General features: G+C 55.8%; 1 protein-coding gene across 1 annotated transcript in view; it reads left to right on the top strand.

The window, feature by feature from the left end:
- STK10 (serine/threonine kinase 10) overlaps positions 1 to 17,359 on the top strand; it is an 80,914-nt gene that overhangs the window by 39,021 nt on the left and 24,534 nt on the right. The window contains exons 3-6 of the mRNA XM_040972231.1: positions 6,180 to 6,228; positions 8,614 to 8,763; positions 15,800 to 15,872; positions 16,655 to 16,849. Coding sequence (XP_040828165.1) covers positions 6,180 to 6,228; positions 8,614 to 8,763; positions 15,800 to 15,872; positions 16,655 to 16,849 — 467 coding nt within the window. The remainder of the gene's footprint in view (positions 1 to 6,179; positions 6,229 to 8,613; positions 8,764 to 15,799; positions 15,873 to 16,654; positions 16,850 to 17,359) is intronic.

The following is a 17,359-nucleotide window of genomic DNA, read 5'->3' as shown; positions in this document are numbered from 1 at the left end:
GTGGGACAGTGACCCAGCTTGGACCCCACTGTGTCCTGGGGCACTCTCCCCTGGCAGAGGTGGCCTTCAGGAACGGTAGGGATCACAGCTGATTGTACCAACAGGGAACTGCCTTTGTGTCTCTCTGGGGCTGGAAATCCAGTTTGCATCTGGTCCAAGGCTTTTCCTGGATGGAGATGGTATGGACAGCACCTTTGGGAGAACTATGGGCCCTGAGGGGCAAGACGGCCCAGTGAGGCACCCAAGGACGTGAGCCCCTTTCGTGCCATCGCCAAGATGGCAAGCCCCCTGAGAGGTTTAGTCCCTTATCTCCCCTGCTGAGGTGGATGAGGGGGCCAAGTCATCCCTGCCCTTCGCATTGAGGCTGGTGCCAGGCAGGTCCCTGCTCCCCCTCACGCTCTGTGTAGAGGATGCCCACAGGAGCCCCAGAGCCATGCCCTTTGCCCCAGGACCTCAGGGCTCTTGCTTCCCGTTCACATGGAGCAGGGGGCGCTGGGAATTCCTGGCCCCCAGCTTTCTGTGAATGTAGCGGGTGGGGTGGGGAGAGAAGGAACAAGGCCCAGTGTTCCTGGAGGCCCTGTGGGTGTGGGCTCGCGGCTCAATGGCCACATTGTTTGGGCCGGAGCTCAGCGGTGGGGACACTCCACCTACGGGGACCTGCAGCTGATAAGCAGGGTACAGTTTCTCTGTTGACTGTTGCCCTTTTTGGCAGCTTCGTCGGGTCAGTCAGTGGACTTCCGCCTACAGGGTCAGTTGAAGAACCAGAACTTTCTGTCTGCCTTCTGCACTGATGGGGTGTTTTGGGGGAAGCTGCAGAGGTCCCCAGCCCGTGCTCTCAGGGCAGGGTGACCTGGGGGCATCCTGTGCTGGCACAGGGAGGAAACAAGGCCAGAGAGAGAGAGGAAATGGCTTGCCTGTGGAACATGGGCAGCTGGCTCAGGCAGCTTAGGTGTTGGGCGGCCCCGTTCGATCTCAGCTTTCTCATCTCTAAAATGGGACACGGTGTAGGTGCTCCCAGGCTTACGTAAAGCAGTGCCCCGTGAGCCTTCAGTGCTGCTGAGTGAGTCACGCCGGCTGCTCTCGGGAGGCAGTGGACGGAGGCCCCTGCTTGGCTGTTGGCCAGGTTTGGTTGCCACTCACATTAGTCACCTGTGGGTGTGTCCTGCCATGGGTCCAGGCGTCTCGGATTCATTCAGCCCCTGCTTTCTGATCGGGGAGCAGCGATCCTCCAGAGTCCGGCAGTGGGTGATGGGAATGGACTTCTATGAAACGCCTTCTCCAAGCATGAAGTTGCATCAGTCACTGTGGACTCCGAAATGTCAGGGACACAAATGACCTTCCAGGGGCTGACAGCTTCACTTTTTCAGGAGGGAGAAGTCAGGGACCCCAAAAAGGAAAGGAAGAGTGCAGAGAGCCCAAGGGGGCTGGGGACAGGTGCCGGGGCAGGCCCAGGTGTTCCCACAGCCTGGCTGGCTGAAGGTCCCTGGGGTGCTGCTGGCGTGCCTCTGGGCTGAGTGTGCCTCACTTGTCTGGTGGAGCAGCGGCAGGGCTCAGCCCTCAGCTTGGAGCTGGGGGGCTGTTAAAGTGTTACCGTGGGTGGTCCAAGCAGCCTGCTATCTGCTTGGGAACATTCCTGCTCCTTTATTTCCGGGTCAACCAGCTCACTTGGTATGTGCGAGCTGACCAGGACGAGGCCTGAGAGGGCCTTTTTTCCCACCCACCCAGCCCTCTGGGAAACGCAGGCTCACGGTGGATTCCTTCTTGAGGCTGCAGGGACAGGGTCGGGCGCCGATCGGGTCTCTTGCAGTAGCAGAGGTGACAGAGGCCGGGCCTGGTCTCCTCCCCACACCTCCTCACACATCCCCAAAAGCTCCCAGTGCTGCTACGTTTTTCAAAATATTTATTCGTTTAAACAGATTTATTTATTTTTATTGCAAACCCAGATATACAGAGAGGAGGAGAGACAGAGAGGAAGATCTTCTATCTGATACTTCACTCCCCAAGTGACCATAGTGGTTGCAGCTGTGCTGATCCGAAGCCAGGACTCTATTCCGGGTTTCTCACATGAGTGCAGGGTCTCAAGGTTTTGGGCTGTCTTCAACTGCTTTCCTAGGCCACAAGCAGGGAGCTGGAATGGGAAGTGGGGCTTCCAGGATTAGAACTGGCATATGGGATCTTGCAAGGTAAGGAATTAAGCCACTGGGCTACCGCGCCACACCCCTCTGCAACTTTTCTATTTGTGTGGCCTTAGTCTCTGTGAGCCTCGGTTCCCCTATCTGTTAAACAGGAGAGTAAAATACCAACTAAGGCTGATAAAGATGGGTAGCCTGTCTCATGCATTCACTTCCTGGGCCCCAGGCAGTGTGCTTGCCTCTCACCGCCCACCATCCCGTGTGCTCTGACGGTGAACTTCATGGTACTAAAGACCCCTGCCATCAGTGGGTGAGTGCGAGATGACCCATGCGGAGCCTGAGCACCACGCTCCACGAGTGGGGGAGCCAAGGCAGCTTCCTCGGGGGGACCTTTATTTATGGAGACAGAACTGTTTTTTTTTCCCCTTCCCCACTGCTGCGTTCCCCCTGGCAGCCTAGTACCTGCCTACCATTCATGCCTCCATCAGTCATGTCCGGAGCGGGTGATGTGGCTACCAGGATGGCGTGGCCAGGCCCCACCCTCAAGCGGCCTTGTGACAGCTGCTCAGCCTGACCTGAGGAGGAATCCAGGTAAACACAGGTTTCCAGTTTCTCTGGCCTCCAGCCAGAGCTGAAAGGCGGGGACTGCATCAGGCACTGGTACTGTGTACAGACTGCGGTTGCTACGGCAACCTCCTGTGCTGAGGACACAGCCCTTCCAAGGGGTGGGGCTCCCGCCTCTCACCACCAGGTACCAGGGCCTTTTTCTTAAACATTGTTTTCTTGTGGTAAATACTTAACTGTGAGACCTATTCTGTGAGCCAACATTGAACATTGCCTGGTGTGATGGCCTAGTGGCAAAATTCTCATTTTGCATGTATCAGGATCCCATATGGGTTTGTGTCCCAGCTGCTCCGCTTACCATCCAGCTCCCTGCTTGTGGCCTGGGAAAGCAATCAAGGATGGCCTTGGGACCCTGCACCTGCGTGGGAGACCCAGAAGAGGCTCCTGGCTCCTGACTTTGGATCAGCTCAACTCCAGTAGTTGTGGCCACTTGGGGAGTGAATCAACAGACAGACGATCTTTCTCTCTGTCTCTCCTTCTCTCTGAATATGTGGCTTTCTAATACAAATAATTTTTTTTTCTTTAAAAAGGAGCAAGTGGTGCCAGAAACTGAAAGCAAAGTGAAAAAAGTCCTTTGCACTTAGAGCTTCCTGGCAGCTCAGGCAAAAAGAAGTAATTAAAGAGGAAGCACGAGCTTCCCAGTTGCAGAAGTGGAAGCAAGCCAGATTGTCCAACCACGAGTATGTTCCCTGTGCTGACCTGTGCTGGGGCGAGCCTGGGAGGCGTTGCGTAAGGCTGCCGGGTAAGGGGTCTGTTTCCCGGAAGGCTGCAGGAGCTGCCTGGGTCTGAGTCCCTCTGGTCCTGCTTTGCAATAACCCCCAAGGGTTAAACAGCTCAGAAAGGTGGGCCAGTTGGAAGCCGGGAACGTGGAGCCAGCAGCTTCTTCTGGGTCTCCCACGTGGGTAGCAGGCCCTTGGGCCATCCTCAGCTGCTTTCCCAGGCACATGAGCAGGAAGCTGGATCACAAGTGGGGCCAGCCCCTATCATCCCATCTCAGAGTCGTTCTGTGAGCAAGTGGCTTTGCCTAGTGACACCTTGTTGCGTTGTCCTCACTTGCTTCCTCTTGTGGGTGGGTTTTGTTTTCCTATCAAGTATTGCGATTTTTGGTCCTCTTTTGTGGAACTGAGAGCTGCTTAGAAGACAGAGTGAAACGCATACTTTGAGAGTTCAGCGCCTATATCCAAGCCACTTCGCTTCCCCGACCCCTGGGAAGTTGACTTGCCTTCACTTGAAGAAAGAACGAATGAGCTGATGGAAGAGATATCTCTTCCTCCCTGTTGTGGGTCAGAGGGACACGAGTATGTCTCTTGGTGACTTGGTGATGGTCACTGCTGTGGCGGGGAGAAGGCTCAGGGAAGCTTAGGTGGACAGTGCCAGAGTGACCCAGGGAGCCGTGGGCCATGTCTTCCTCCGCAGCGGGCCGCGGTGTGTGACTGGGTGGTAGGCCTGGCAGGTTTAGGGCTGTTGTGCTTCGCCTTGAACCGTGTGCCTGGCATAGCTTGACCCACCTGCAAACCCTCTGTTTGACCTGCTCGGGTTACTTGCAGCCCAGCAGGGCTCCTCACTACCTATCACCCCAATATAACTGGGGTCTCCAGAAACAGGCTCAGGTGGTGCCTGACATGTCCAAAGCCACCCCGCTGAGCCAAGGTCCTGAGACTTGGACCTAACTGTGAATGGTACCGAAGCCATGCCTCCTCTGCAGCCTGCTACCAGGAAGCCTCTAGAAGGTCAGCTACAAACTGGAGGCAGAGGCCTAAGACTCAATCTGGCATTGAGGCACAGTGAGTTAAACCACTGCTTGCAATGCTGGCATCCCACATGACGGCCAGTTTGAGTCCTTGCCAAGACTCCACTCCCAACCCAGCTCCCTGCTGATGTGCCTCGGGAGGCAGTGGAAGATGGTCCAAGGACTTGGGCTCCTGCCACCCACGTGGAAGAGCAGGATGGAGTTCCTGGCTCCTGCCTCTGGACTCGGTCTGGCCGTGCCTTTGTGGCCATCTGGGGAATGAACCTGCAGATGGAAGATCCCCTGCCTCCTTCTCCAGTCTGTCCTGTCACCCTGCCTTTCAAATAAATAAATAAAGAGCTCTTCGGAAAAAAAAAAAAAAGGCATTCTGAAGCTACTGTTCTCCCCCAGCCTGGAAAGCTGGCCTGGGCCCAACTGAGTGGTGGCTGAGGGTGGCTGTATGGCATTAGAGAGAATGGGCCTCCCTGGCTGGCCCATGGATGCTAGCTTTGCGAAGTCCCACCCTGAGCTATCCCATAGGGCCTCCCTGGCTGGCAGTGACTCTGGGAGTGTGTTCTGTTGATGATGAGCTGTGCCTATAAGCAGGGAACCCTGAGTGGGCCTGAGAGAGGGGCTGTGCACCTTCTCATCTTTTTATATAAGATTTATTTATTTATTTATTTGAGAGGCAAAGTTACAGAGAGGGAGAGAAAAAAATCTTCCATCCACTGGTTCACTGCCCAAATGGCCATAATGGCCAGAGCTGAGCCAATCCAAAGCCAGGAGCATCATCTGGGTTGCACATGCAGGTGCAGGGTCCCGAGGCTTTGGACCATCCTCCACTGCCTTCCCAGGCCACCAACATGGAGCTATGTGGGTAGTGGAGCAGCCAGGACACGAACCAGTGCCCATATGAGACCCTGGCATTTGCAGATGGAGGATTAGCCAGTTGAGAATTGCTCCAGCCCCACCCCCTCCCATGGCACTTTCTACTCTGTGCCTTCCCTGAGGGGCTGTCTTGGGTTGATCTCCCAGGGCCTGCTACCCAGTCAGAACATAGAAGGTGTATGATGGATGAATGAATGAATGAATGAATGAATGGAGGAGTGAATGAATTAGCGAATTGGGGTGGGAAACCTGTTTTGCAATCAGGATCCTGCTGCTGAACCATCTGTGTGGCTTTGATCAATGCCGTCCTCTTTTCTGTGCCTCAGTTTCCTCCCCTGAGTTGATTCCAGATCCTGACTTTCCGGATTTGCAGGGCTCCCAGCTTGGAGAGGTGGAGGGGCAGGGGACAGGTGCAGGGGCGGTGGGAGGACTTGATCAGCTTGTGCCTGAGGAAATGCATCCCCTGAGGCTCTGGCCAGTGGAGCGCAGGAAACAGGATAGCTGGCAGGTGGGGATTAGGGAGCAGGGCTGGCAGGTGGAGCCCAAGGCTGTCACTGCCACTTGGTTGATGGTTTATCATTTACTGAAGACGGGAGCCCCGGGCGGCTCGCTCTGGGGGATGGGGCCTCCTGCAAGGGTGGGAGCCGCCAACCGGCAGAGGGAGAGTGGACAGACTGGAGTGACCTGGGGAGGAAGGCAGGCCCGGGGTGGGCCCTTGTTGGGGGGGACAGTGGGATGCTGGGTGGTCTCTCGTCTCGAGGGGCACGGCGCCCTGCTCACTGTTGCTTGGCCTGTGTTCTCTGCAGATCATGATTGAGTTCTGTCCCGGGGGAGCCGTGGACGCCATCATGCTGGGTGAGTGTACTTAGCGTTGTGGCTTGGCCAGCATCAGGAGGACCTAGCTGCCGTCCTCTGTCAACCTCCTGTGTGACCGTCCCCAGGGCTCGGGCCTTTCATTCCCCCATGCCAGGAAGCCCATGGCCTCTTCCCACATCTCCAATGATGGGGTCAGAGTTTGAATATTTAGGACACACACTGGAAAGACCAATACTCCCTGTTCCAGAAGCCACGTGACCTTGAACTGTCTTTTGCTCTCGAGCTTTCTCAGTGTTAGATGGATGTGGCACCCTGAGCAGGTGCACATGGGGCACCCAAGGGAGACTTGAAAAGTGGTCCCTGTTGCTTCCATCCGAAGTCTGTTGTCTAAAGGAGCAGCTGACACGAATGGTTTATAAGGAACAAGATGAGACTCACTCGAAAGATCTGATTGTTTGAAAGGCACAGTGACACGCACACATAGAGATCTTCCATCTATTAATTCACTCCCCAAATGGCCACAACAGCCAGCACTGGGCCAGACTGAAGCCAGGAGCCTAAAACTCCTACATGGATGGCAGAACCCCAAACACTGGGGCCATCCTCTGCTGCTTTCCCAGCCACATCAGCCAGAAGTTGGACGGCAACTAGAGTAGCCGCAACTTGGGCCGCTTTGATAAGTGATGCTGGCGTCCCACGTGGTAGCTTAACCTGCTGCACCATCGTGCCCATCCCATGGCTCATGTCTGTGGAACCTGGGCAGAGAGAGAGAGAGCCAGTCAGCAAAAGAGGATGCTCAGGAGCTGGAGTGAGTTGCCAGGCAGGAAGCACACAGTTAGCCAGAGGCTAGGAGGAGGCTGCAGGGATGGGGAGGAGCGGTCCGGGCACCCTGCCCTACAGCCTGGCTTCCCAGGACAAGGCAATGGCACCCTCAGCCTTGGCCGTGTCCTTGCTTTGACTGCTCCCCAGGGACCTGCCAGGGAGCCTTGAGACCTTGCAGGTTCTTGGCCACAGGCTACCATGAGAAACAGCCACAGCTGTGCAGGTTCAATCAGACAGAGGCCTCAGAGTGATGTGTTGGGTGACCAGTCTGGGAGGTGGGCTGCCTGCCATTCAGGGGTCTGTGGTAGCAGCAGAGGGTAACATCCCCAGAATAGTCATTTAGGGCAGAGGTACGAGGATCTCATTCTCGAATCTTCTCCATCCCTCCCACTGCCTCCCACTCTGTCCCCTGTGCCGCCACTCTTGCCATGCTGATCCATCGAGATAATCGGCATCTTCTTCTCCCACCTGGACCGCCCCCCCTCCCCCCCTCCGCTGACCTCCTGCACCGGAGCCCCTGCAAACACCTCCCTCCATTGCCCAGGCTGGGGCTGTCTGCCGGCAGGCCTCAGCCCTGGCTGCCCCATGTGCTTCAGGCCCTGCTCCTGGGCTGTGTCCGCCCAGCCCGGACTCCCAGTCCTTCCCCTCCAGCCATGCTGGGGTCCTCTGCACACGGGCTGTTGCCTTTTTCTACACTATTTTTCCTTCCTTTCATCCGTTATCCTTGGGACAGAGAGACCTGCCGTCCACGGGCTCACTCCCGGATGCTTGCAGTGGCCATGGCGTGGGCCCGGCCAAACGCAAGAGCCTGAAGCTCCATTAAGTCTCCTAAGTGAGTGGCAGGATGCCAACCACTTGAACCATCATGGCTGCCTCCCAGGGGGTCTGCGGTGGCAGGAAGCTGGGGTTGGGAGCTGCAGCAAAGGATTGAACTGATGTGATCCAGCAGCCCCACCTGCCAAGCCATCACCCCCAGCCTTTGCACATGTCCTCCAGCACAGCTCATGTCAGCCTCTTTGCTTCTGCTGACCTTGACCTGCAATGCCCTAGCCCCATTGATTCCCTTCCCAGACATCTGGGGCCCCTTGAGATTCCCCCGGGAGAGAGCGTTCTCACCCATTCTAGTCTTCTGGATATCTGCACCCCCACCCCTGGGGATGGGGCCTTTGAGGAGGTCATGAGGGTGGGACCCATGATGAGGATGGTAGCTTCAGTGTTGCTACGGAACACCTGCCTAGCCCTTGCGAGGGGCTGGCTGAGCAGATGCCACCGCCTTGTCCTGGGAGTCGTCCCCTCCCTGCAGCAGAGAGTGGCTCCAGGGCCCCCGTACCTGCTGACACAGCCATTCCCACCCCTCCATCTGCTTGTGCTGAATCAAGATTCTGGCTTGATGCTCAAGTTACTTTTTAACCTCCCCTGCTCTGTGGGGAGAAGACTCTGGCGGCTACACGGGGTGGAGTGAGGTCCAAATGGGCCGAGTGAACCCGGGACCCGTGCCAGATACTCCCTTGCGAGGGCAGTGGCTGTGTGTTTATCTCCTGTGCATGGCGGAGGCCTGCGGTGGGTGCTGGCTGCCTTACTGACACCTGTGTCTGCTTGCAGAGCTGGACAGACCCCTCACCGAGCCCCAGATCCAGGTCGTGTGCCGGCAGATGCTGGAAGCCCTCAACTTCCTGCATAGCAAGAGGATTATCCACCGTGACCTGAAGGCTGGCAACGTGCTCATGACCCTGGAGGGGGACATCAGGCTAGGTAAGGCGGGGCTGCCGGGGGCAGGGCTGGGAACTTCCCCTCCTACCCCGGGCCATGGGTGGAGTGTTGTCCTTGTATATTCAGTGTGACCTCATGGGGCTCAATCCTGGGACACTCTTCCCCTCCCAGGGAGATGTGGTCCAGTGGGTGCAGGTACTACTGCCCCCTGCTGGGTGGAGGTAGGCCTAGCACAGCCCTGCCTGCCTTGGAGGGCAGCAGGTGCTGGGGTAGAGTATAGAGATGGGTGATCTGGTTCCCCTTCCGGCCTAGGGGCTGTGGGTCCCGAGGATGCATCTGGGGAACTCAGATGATGTTTGGGCTGGCAGGTGGGTGGCCCAGGAAGGCAGGGAGAGCAATCATTTGCAAACACCCACACACACCATCTTCTGAGTCTAGGAAGCACCTGCAGGGGTCATCTCATTTCATCAGCATCCCGGGGGCACCCCAGGGGGAAGGGCTGCACCCATTTTGCAGAGAGGACCCTGAGGCCCAGTGCGGAATGAGATGTTTTGAACCTGCCTTGAGCAAGGGGAGGAGAGGGGAGTCTTCCTGATTCCACAGCAGCCAGGTAGAGGCTGAGTCAGGGAGTTGCCCGGTGAGGGGGAGCCTTATGGGCTCCCGGAAATCCAGAAGACACATGCGTGCCATGAATGCGTCCGATGAAGGAGGCGGAGCAGAGGAGACCTGGGCCAGGACCAGCCTGAGGGCCTGGGGAGAACAGACAAGCAGCACCGGCATGGGGTGGGGCCCAGTGGGTACAGGCTGAGATTGGCACAGGGCGGCCTCATCCTCCCTCCTTGCCTCCCCCACCATGTCGTTAATCTGGAGGGTGCCATCCCATGAGCCGACTCTGGAATCCCAGTCGGAAACTATGGAGGGTGGGGTCAGAGACAGATGGTGTCAGTTTCAAAATGATGTTGGGGTGGGGAGGGCCTGGCACAGTAGCCTAGGGCTGAAGTTCTCTCACTTTGCATGCGCTGGGATCCTGTATGGGTCTTAGTTCGTGTCCTGGTTGGCCCCGCTTCCCATCCAGCTCCCTGCTTGTGGTCTAGGAAAGCAGTTGAGGACGGCCCAATGCCTCAGGACCCTGCACTCTCGTGGGAGACCCAGAGGAGACTCCTGGCTTTTGGCTCCTGGCTTCAGATCAGCTCAGCTCTGGCCATTGCGGCCACTTGGGGAGTAAATCAGAGGATAGAAGATCTTCTTCTGTGTCTCTCCTCTGTGTATATCTGACTTTCCAATAAAAATAAAGTAAATCTTAAAAAAAAAAAGAAGTGACATAGGAGGCAGGCATTTGACCTACATCCTTTGAGTGCCTGTGTTCAAGGCCCGACTCCACTCCTGATTGGTTCTTGCGGCGTGCTCTGAAATTCTTGCTCAAGTGATTTTGATAGTTCACCAGTTATGAATTGCTGCCAATCTCGCCACTCCAAACGATGAGGTTTTTGAAGAATCCACTGATTGACACAGTCCATCGTAGAGTCTCCATTTGCCCAGTATTTCGCTGCCAACATATAGCTGAGGTGGTTGATTGACCTGTTCTGTCCTCTGTCTTTTCATGGTTAGGGTTCTGAGTCCGGCAGTTCGATTGGGGAGATCCCCAAAGAAATTTTGTCTGAGGTGTTCCCAGACCAGATTCTTGTGTGTACTAGCACGTACAGGGCCCAGCACAGTCCATCGCCCTGATCAGTTGGTGGTTGCAATTGCTGGGTTGGTTCTGTTTTCAGCCCTGTCTTCCACTGGAACCAATGGGTGTTGCAGTCCAGCCTGGTTCTGCCCAGCATATACTCGGCCCTCACATAAACCAGTGGGAGCTGCAGCCTAGTTGGAGCGACCCACAATAACCCCTACCAGGCCCACCCCCTACCCTGGTTTGCCAGTATGTGTAGCAGACTAGTCCAGTCTGTCCCACATCCCATTTGGCTCTCGTACATGTCAATGGGTATTGAAGCTTAGAAGATCCATCTAACCAGCTCAACAACCTGATTGGTTCTTGTGAATGTGCGCGCTGGGAGGCAGTGGTGTGGGCTCCAGTCCCTGGCCCTTGGGTCCTGCCAGCTAATCCTGCGGGAGCGCTGAGTTGCATTCCCACTCCCAGCTTCAGCCTGTCCCAGCCCGGGTTGTTGCAAGTGCTTGGGGAGTGAACTATATTCTGAAAGATTTATTTGAAAGGTAGAGTTACAAAGAAAAAGGAGAGAGAGAGAGAGAGAGAGAGAGAGAGATTGGCCATTTGCTGGTTTACTTTCCAAATGACCACAACAACCAGAGCTGGGCTGGTCCAAAGCTGGCAGCCGGAAGCTTCTTCCAGTTCCCTACCATGGGTGCAGAGGCCCAAGCACATGGGTCATCTTCTGCTGCTTGCCTAGGTGCCTTGGTGGGGAGGTGGAATGCAATTGGAGCAGCCAGGACACCAAGCAGCACTCATGGGATGCCAGCCTTGCAGACAAGCGGCTTAATCCATTACGGCATGACGTCATTCTCACAAATCGTGTTTTTAAACATGAAACAGTTACAAAGCTTAAAAAAAAATTATTTGTCATACTCTGTTAAGAAAACTCCCAACACAAATTAAGGAGACAGAAAGAGGGTGAGCGGTTACCCTAGGACCAAGAGTCCTGCTGAAGAACACCCTACTGGACCTGTCCTGACTTGGAAAAATCCTCCTGCCAGCTGGGGCTCAGACCCTGCAGGCTGGCAGCTGCCACCGAGAAGACCTGGGCCACTGGCTGCCTCCTCCCACCCTCCAGGGACCTGCAGCCTCCCACCTGCCCCTGCCCAGCCTGTGCAACCCAGAAGGGCATTGTGTGGCAGCTCTTCTGCGAGGCCCGTGCATTGCCTCTTGATAGAGTGAGAGCCGAATGAGCAGAGCCCAGCATCTGGGCAGTGGGCCCAGATAGGCCAGGTTCAGATCTTGGTTCTGCCACTCACCCTGTAGGCAGTGGTTAGAGCGTCTGTAGACTCAGTTGTCCCATCTGTGCAATGGGCACAGTGGTGGAGCCTCCTCTGAGGGCAGTGGTGCCCAGTGGGAGGGTGAGGATTGCAAGGTCCTGGCCTCGGACACACACTCAGGCTCCTGGACACTCTGCTGCTTCCTTGGGTTACACATCGACCTTGTCTGGAACTGCCGGCTCCCTTGGAGACCCACGGGATAACTGCCCTGAAAAAGTACCCAGTTCTGGGTGGCTGTGCAGCTGGGCTGCGTGGGCAGAGAGAGAACGTGTGAGCATTGCCCTGAGACAGTGGACATTCTTACTGAGTGAGTGCAGACTCTGTGGTCTGAAGATGGACATTCATTATTCATGTAAGACTTTTATGTACTTGAAAGGCACAGTTGCAGAGAGAGAGGGAAACAGAGGGATGGGGTTTCCATCCATTCGATACATTCCCCCAAATCATTGCAATGACCAGGGCTGGACTAAGCCGGAGGCAGGAGCCTGGAACTCCATCGGGGTCTCCCACCGTGGGGGACAGGGTCGAGGCGTTGGGGCCGTCCTCTGCTGTTTCCCCAGGTGCCTTAGCAGGGAGTCGGAATGGAAGTGGAACAACTAGGACGTAAACCAGTGATCTGATCATGGATGTTGGTGTTGCCGGCAAATTTGTAACCCAAAATGGCGAGCCCCTCAATTTAGGGGGAAAAATAGATTTCTTTCCTTGTCATTATTGCTTAAACATTGCAGTTTAATACTGAATGGCCTGGCATGGAGTTTGCATTGCAAACTGTAGCTACGTGATATAAAGCAAGCTAAAGGCTATGTGTAGGTTACATATAAATACAAGAGTACTTCAGAAAGCCCACGGAAAATTTATGTTGGTGCAAAATATTTTTGGAATCCAAGCTTAGGGAGGGTCATTAAAATATTCACGGAGAATGAATGTTCTGGAAAGCTATACCTGACCTCTTTCACTTACTATAGCAGGCTGTTTTTAAATTTTTTAAATTTAACTAGGAGAGGGAAAGGAGTGGGCTGGAGAGCAAGGTCCCTTCCACTGACTGCTCCACTCCTGCCCTCCTCAGGTCACAGCAGGTGGCACTGTGCTGGACCAAAGCTGGGAGCAGCTGACGTCCACTTGGGTCTCCCACACAAGTTGCAGGGACTGGAGATTTACCTGCTGCTTCCCAGAGTCCCTGTTAACAGGAAGCTGGTGGCAGGAGCTGCAGCCGGGAATTGAACCTGCACTGTGACATGGGGGCTGGGCACTTTGGCCGGTGCTTTCCTATTTAGGTCAGATGCCCACCCCTGGTTTGTGTTTTTTTTTTTTTTTTAAGTTGAATAGCATTGACCTGTTTCCTGTGGGTCCCCAAATACTCCTCCGGCTCAGGGTTCCTGCTTCCTCCGCAGGCCTGGGGAAGCCCCATGCTGTGCAGGCAGCATCCTTGTGCTACCCCCTAAAATCACGGGGTGCTGCGGACACCTGCTGCCCCTCTGAGCCACTTTCCCTTTCTCCTCGTCTCAGAGGAAGCCCCCGCCCCCCCAGGTGTGTGTGATGCCAGGCTCGGCTCCTCGCTGCCGCACACGGGCCCTGCCCATGATGTGCCCCTGACACTCCCCCCAGCCAAGTGTCAAGTTCTCTTTCACCACATCCTGGGCAAAACAAAAAGCCACAAAAACCCCAGGGCCTTTGCTCCGTGTATTTCCATTTTTAAGACCTAACAGCAACAGGCTCTATCAAAGACATTTAGTAGTGATTGTGTTTAAAGATGTATCTGTTTATTTGCTGAGCCATTCCCCAGATGGCCCCAATGGCCAGGGCTGGGCCAGGCTGAAGCCAGGAGCCAGGAGCTTCTTTCAGGCCTGCTCCATGTGTAGCAGGGGCCAAGCCACCCTTGAGCTGCTTTCTCAAATGCAAGCAGAATTGCTTCCTATAAGTTGTTGAATGTTTTCCAGCCTGGTAGATCATGCCTAACAGGAACTGTGGGAAGCAAATTGTGGAAGGCCCTGTAGGATCCGGGAGGCTTTGGGTTGCTCAGTCAGTGACTGCGCATGCTCCTTAGACTGCTTCCTGCTGCAGATACGGTGCCAGCACCAGTGCTGGTGGTCTTTAGTTTCCCACCTTGGCTGCCTCAGTAGCTGGCACCACTGTAGGGATATTGGCCCCTGTCACTGGCCAGAGTTCCCCAACACAGCCTGGGGTACCGCCCCTCCCAGGAGGGGAGCCTCAGTTTGCTGGCTGCCTCTGCTCGGGGCTGGGCTCCTACAGCACCGATGACCCCCTACCTTGGGGCAGCTGCCCTGAGCCAGGCTTGGAGCTGGGACAGCTATGCCAAATGTCCCAGTATTACGGATGGTGGGGGTGAATGACTGCCCTGGCCTGTCCTCCCTTTCAGGAAAGATCCTCCCTCACCCCCAGGGCTGGAGGACGAGGAGAGGCTGCTTCAAGGTCACCCCTGCACCTGCAAAAGCGGAGGATGCTCTGCTAGCTCCTGCCTAGGGCCCTCAGGTGCACCCGCCCCCTCCTGTGGCCAGGGGTCACTTTCCAGGACACACCTTGGTATTGATCCGATGACTCTTGGTCTCCCCGCCTATGCCCAGAGAGGTGCAGGTGCGTGAGCTGGGTCCTTCCCTGCATTATCTGCTCAGCCTTGGGCTGGCCTCCCAGGGGCGCCCAGGGAGCACCTGTAGCAGGGGGTGACCCTGTGGGGAGAGAACTGAGATAGGAACAATTTGTATCCCAGCTGCTCCATTTATCATCCAGCTCCCTGCTTGTGGCCTGGAAAAACAGTGGAGGACGGCCCAAAGCCTCGGGACCCTGCACCCACATGGGAGACCTGGAAGAAGCTCCTGGCTCCTGGCTTCGGATCGGTGCAGCTCCAGTCTTTGCGCTCACTTGGGGAGTGAACCAGCCAGTGGACAATCTCTTTGCCTTTCCTTCTTTCTGTAAATCAAGCTTTCCAATAAAAATTAAAGAAAGGAGTTTTAAAGAAAGTTTTAAAATGATAGTTAAGCAATTAGTTGTCTTGTGACTTTTTTTTCCCAGAATGCAGGATTCTTTTCCTTTTCCTTTTTTATTTTTCAAGATTTATCTATTTTTATGGAAGTCAGATATACAGAGAGGAGGAGAGACAGAGAGGAAGATCTTCTGTCCAGTGATTCACTCCTTAAGCAGCAGCATCCGGCCAGAGCTCCGCGTATCCGAATCCAGGAACTTCTTCCAGGTTTCCCACACGGGTGCAGGGTCCCAAAGCTTTGGGCCGTCCTCGACTGCTTTCCCGGGCCACAGGCAGGGAGCTGGATGGGAAGTGGGGGTGCTGGGATTAGAACTGGCGCCCATATGGGATCCCGGCGCGTTCAAGGTAAGGACTTTAGCCACTAGGCTAGCGTGCTGGGCCCAAGTCATAATTTCTTAAAGATATATTTTTATTTGAAAGGCAGCTACAGAGAAAAGGAGAGGCAGAGACAGACGTCTTCATCCACTGGTTCACTCCCCAAATGGCCACAGTGGCTGAGGCTGAGCGGATCTGAAGCCAGGAGCGAGGCAGGAGCCTTGAGCCTCCTCCAGGTCTCACACAAGGGTGCAGGGTCCCCAGGACCTGAGCCACCCTCCACTTCTTTCCCAGGCAGTAAGCAGGGAGCTGGATCAGGAGTGGAGCAGCCGGGATATGAATGACACCCATACAGGATGACAGCGCCACAGGCTGAGGCTTAGCTTACTATCCCACTGCACTGGCCCCAGCAAATACAGAGTGCTTTTTAAATGCACAGGCTTCGTTTGGCACAAATGCTAAAGGTCAACAAGTAAGAATGGGAAAGACCACGTGAAGTGTGCCCGATTGACCGTTTCATTCCTCCCTGTGTTAGCCGCCTCTGATACAGACACTGTAAAGCTGTCCTGTATTTGGGTCAGAGGCACTTGGCTCTCTGCGTTTTCATCAGTCCATCTTGGGGCACCCTTGCTGCTGCAGCTGGGGTGTCCGGCCCCGGCCCGCTGAAGGGACACGGCAGGAATGTGCCTCACTCAGACCCCGTCACAGCCTGCGCCCGGGGCCGTGGGTGGTGGAATGCTCGCCCGTGCGCCAGCTGAGATGTTTATCTTGCAGCTGACTTTGGCGTGTCTGCCAAGAATCTGAAGACTCTGCAGAAGCGAGATTCCTTCATCGGGACGCCTTACTGGTGAGTCACGCCGTTTCTGGAAGCACCGAGCTTCAAGGCACCCGGACGGGCCTTGGGGTGCTGAGGCCGGGGCCCGCGGGACACCTGCTGCCAAGGGGTGAGCCTGCCCTAGCCTGGACCTCACCTTGCTGCTCGCACGTGAGCCCAGCAGCATCCCCAGAAAGCAAGCGGAGCGCGGGATACGGGGAGGAAGCGCTGGACACGTCTCCTTTTTTTGTTTCATCGTACTGATTTTCCGGAGCCTTTGCTGTTTTATTCAGCAAACTAGGAGCTCAGCATCAGTTCCTGGGCTGGAGTGAAGAGTAGTTCAAGTCCTCCCCTCCCGCAGTCCCCTAAGATTTCCCTAGTCTGTCCTGTTCTTTCCTGAAACTTTACAAACAAAGCAGGCTGCCTTGCCGGGTCTCACTGCTGATTGCCTCCTACCACGCTGTGTGTGCTCAGGTTTTTCACGTGCGTTCTGTGTCCTGGTGCAGTTTGGGCTCCTCGCGCGCTCGCTTGCTCCTCCTAACTGTTTCTCTCTCTATCACTTCCTCCCTGTTCGCTCCCACCCGGCTCCTCTGACTTCTCGCCCCCCCTTCCCTCCCTACGCCCCCCGCCCCTTGCCAGGACACGGTGGGCTGGATGGCTGCTGCCATCTTGTGGTGGAAGTCGGCAACTGCGAGCAGGACAGGAAGACCTGAGGAAGATGGGCATCTGCTGCTGGCGACCCCTGACCCTGAGTCTCCGGGCAGCGCTTTTGGAGGCCTGGTTCTGAGCCCTCTGTTGTCCCTTGGTTGATTCAGGATGGCCCCCGAGGTGGTGCTTTGTGAGACCATGAAGGACACCCCGTACGACTACAAAGCCGACATTTGGTCACTCGGCATCACGCTGATTGAGATGGCTCAGATCGAGCCCCCGCACCATGAACTCAACCCCATGCGGGTCCTGCTCAAGATCGCCAAGTCGGACCCTCCCACGCTACTCACGCCCTCTAAATGGTAAGGGACTAGGGCACCTGCAGCAGGCCTGGGGTAGGCAGGTGGAAGGGGGTGGGGATGGGTGGGATGGTGGTGGGAGTTGCTTCAGGGTCCTCCTGAGTTCCCTCAGCCCTGTGTCTTGTCCTCTATGCTGCTTATTTATTTGAAAGGGAGTGAGGCTGGGCCAGGCTGGAGCAAGGAGCTTCTGGGCCTCCCACATGAGTGAGTGGCAGAGGCCCAAGTACTCAAACCGTCTTCCGATGCCTTCTCTGACCTATTAGCAGCGAGCTGCACTGGAAGTAGAACAGCTGGGACTCCAGCTTAACTCGCTGCACCCCACGCCATCCTGCCCTTAGGTCCCTGACAAGGTAGACCAGATGCCCAACACATCCAGTTCCCGCTGGGATAGGTTCTGGGTGCTGTTTGGGGCTGGCAGCTTCCATAGCAGAGCACCTGGACTCAAGTCTCAGCTCCCAGCCTCTGGGATGCAGCCAGGGATGGCTCAAGTATTTGGTCCCAGCCACTCACATG

The sequence above is a fragment of the Ochotona curzoniae genome, unplaced genomic scaffold, assembly GCF_017591425.1.
Source record: "Ochotona curzoniae isolate NIBS_2020 unplaced genomic scaffold, NIBS_Ocur_1.0 contig_1, whole genome shotgun sequence".
In the NCBI taxonomy this organism is placed as follows: domain Eukaryota; kingdom Metazoa; phylum Chordata; class Mammalia; order Lagomorpha; family Ochotonidae; genus Ochotona; species Ochotona curzoniae.
Note: the sequence above shows the minus strand (reverse complement) of the source record. Positions and strands in the feature narration are given on the sequence as shown.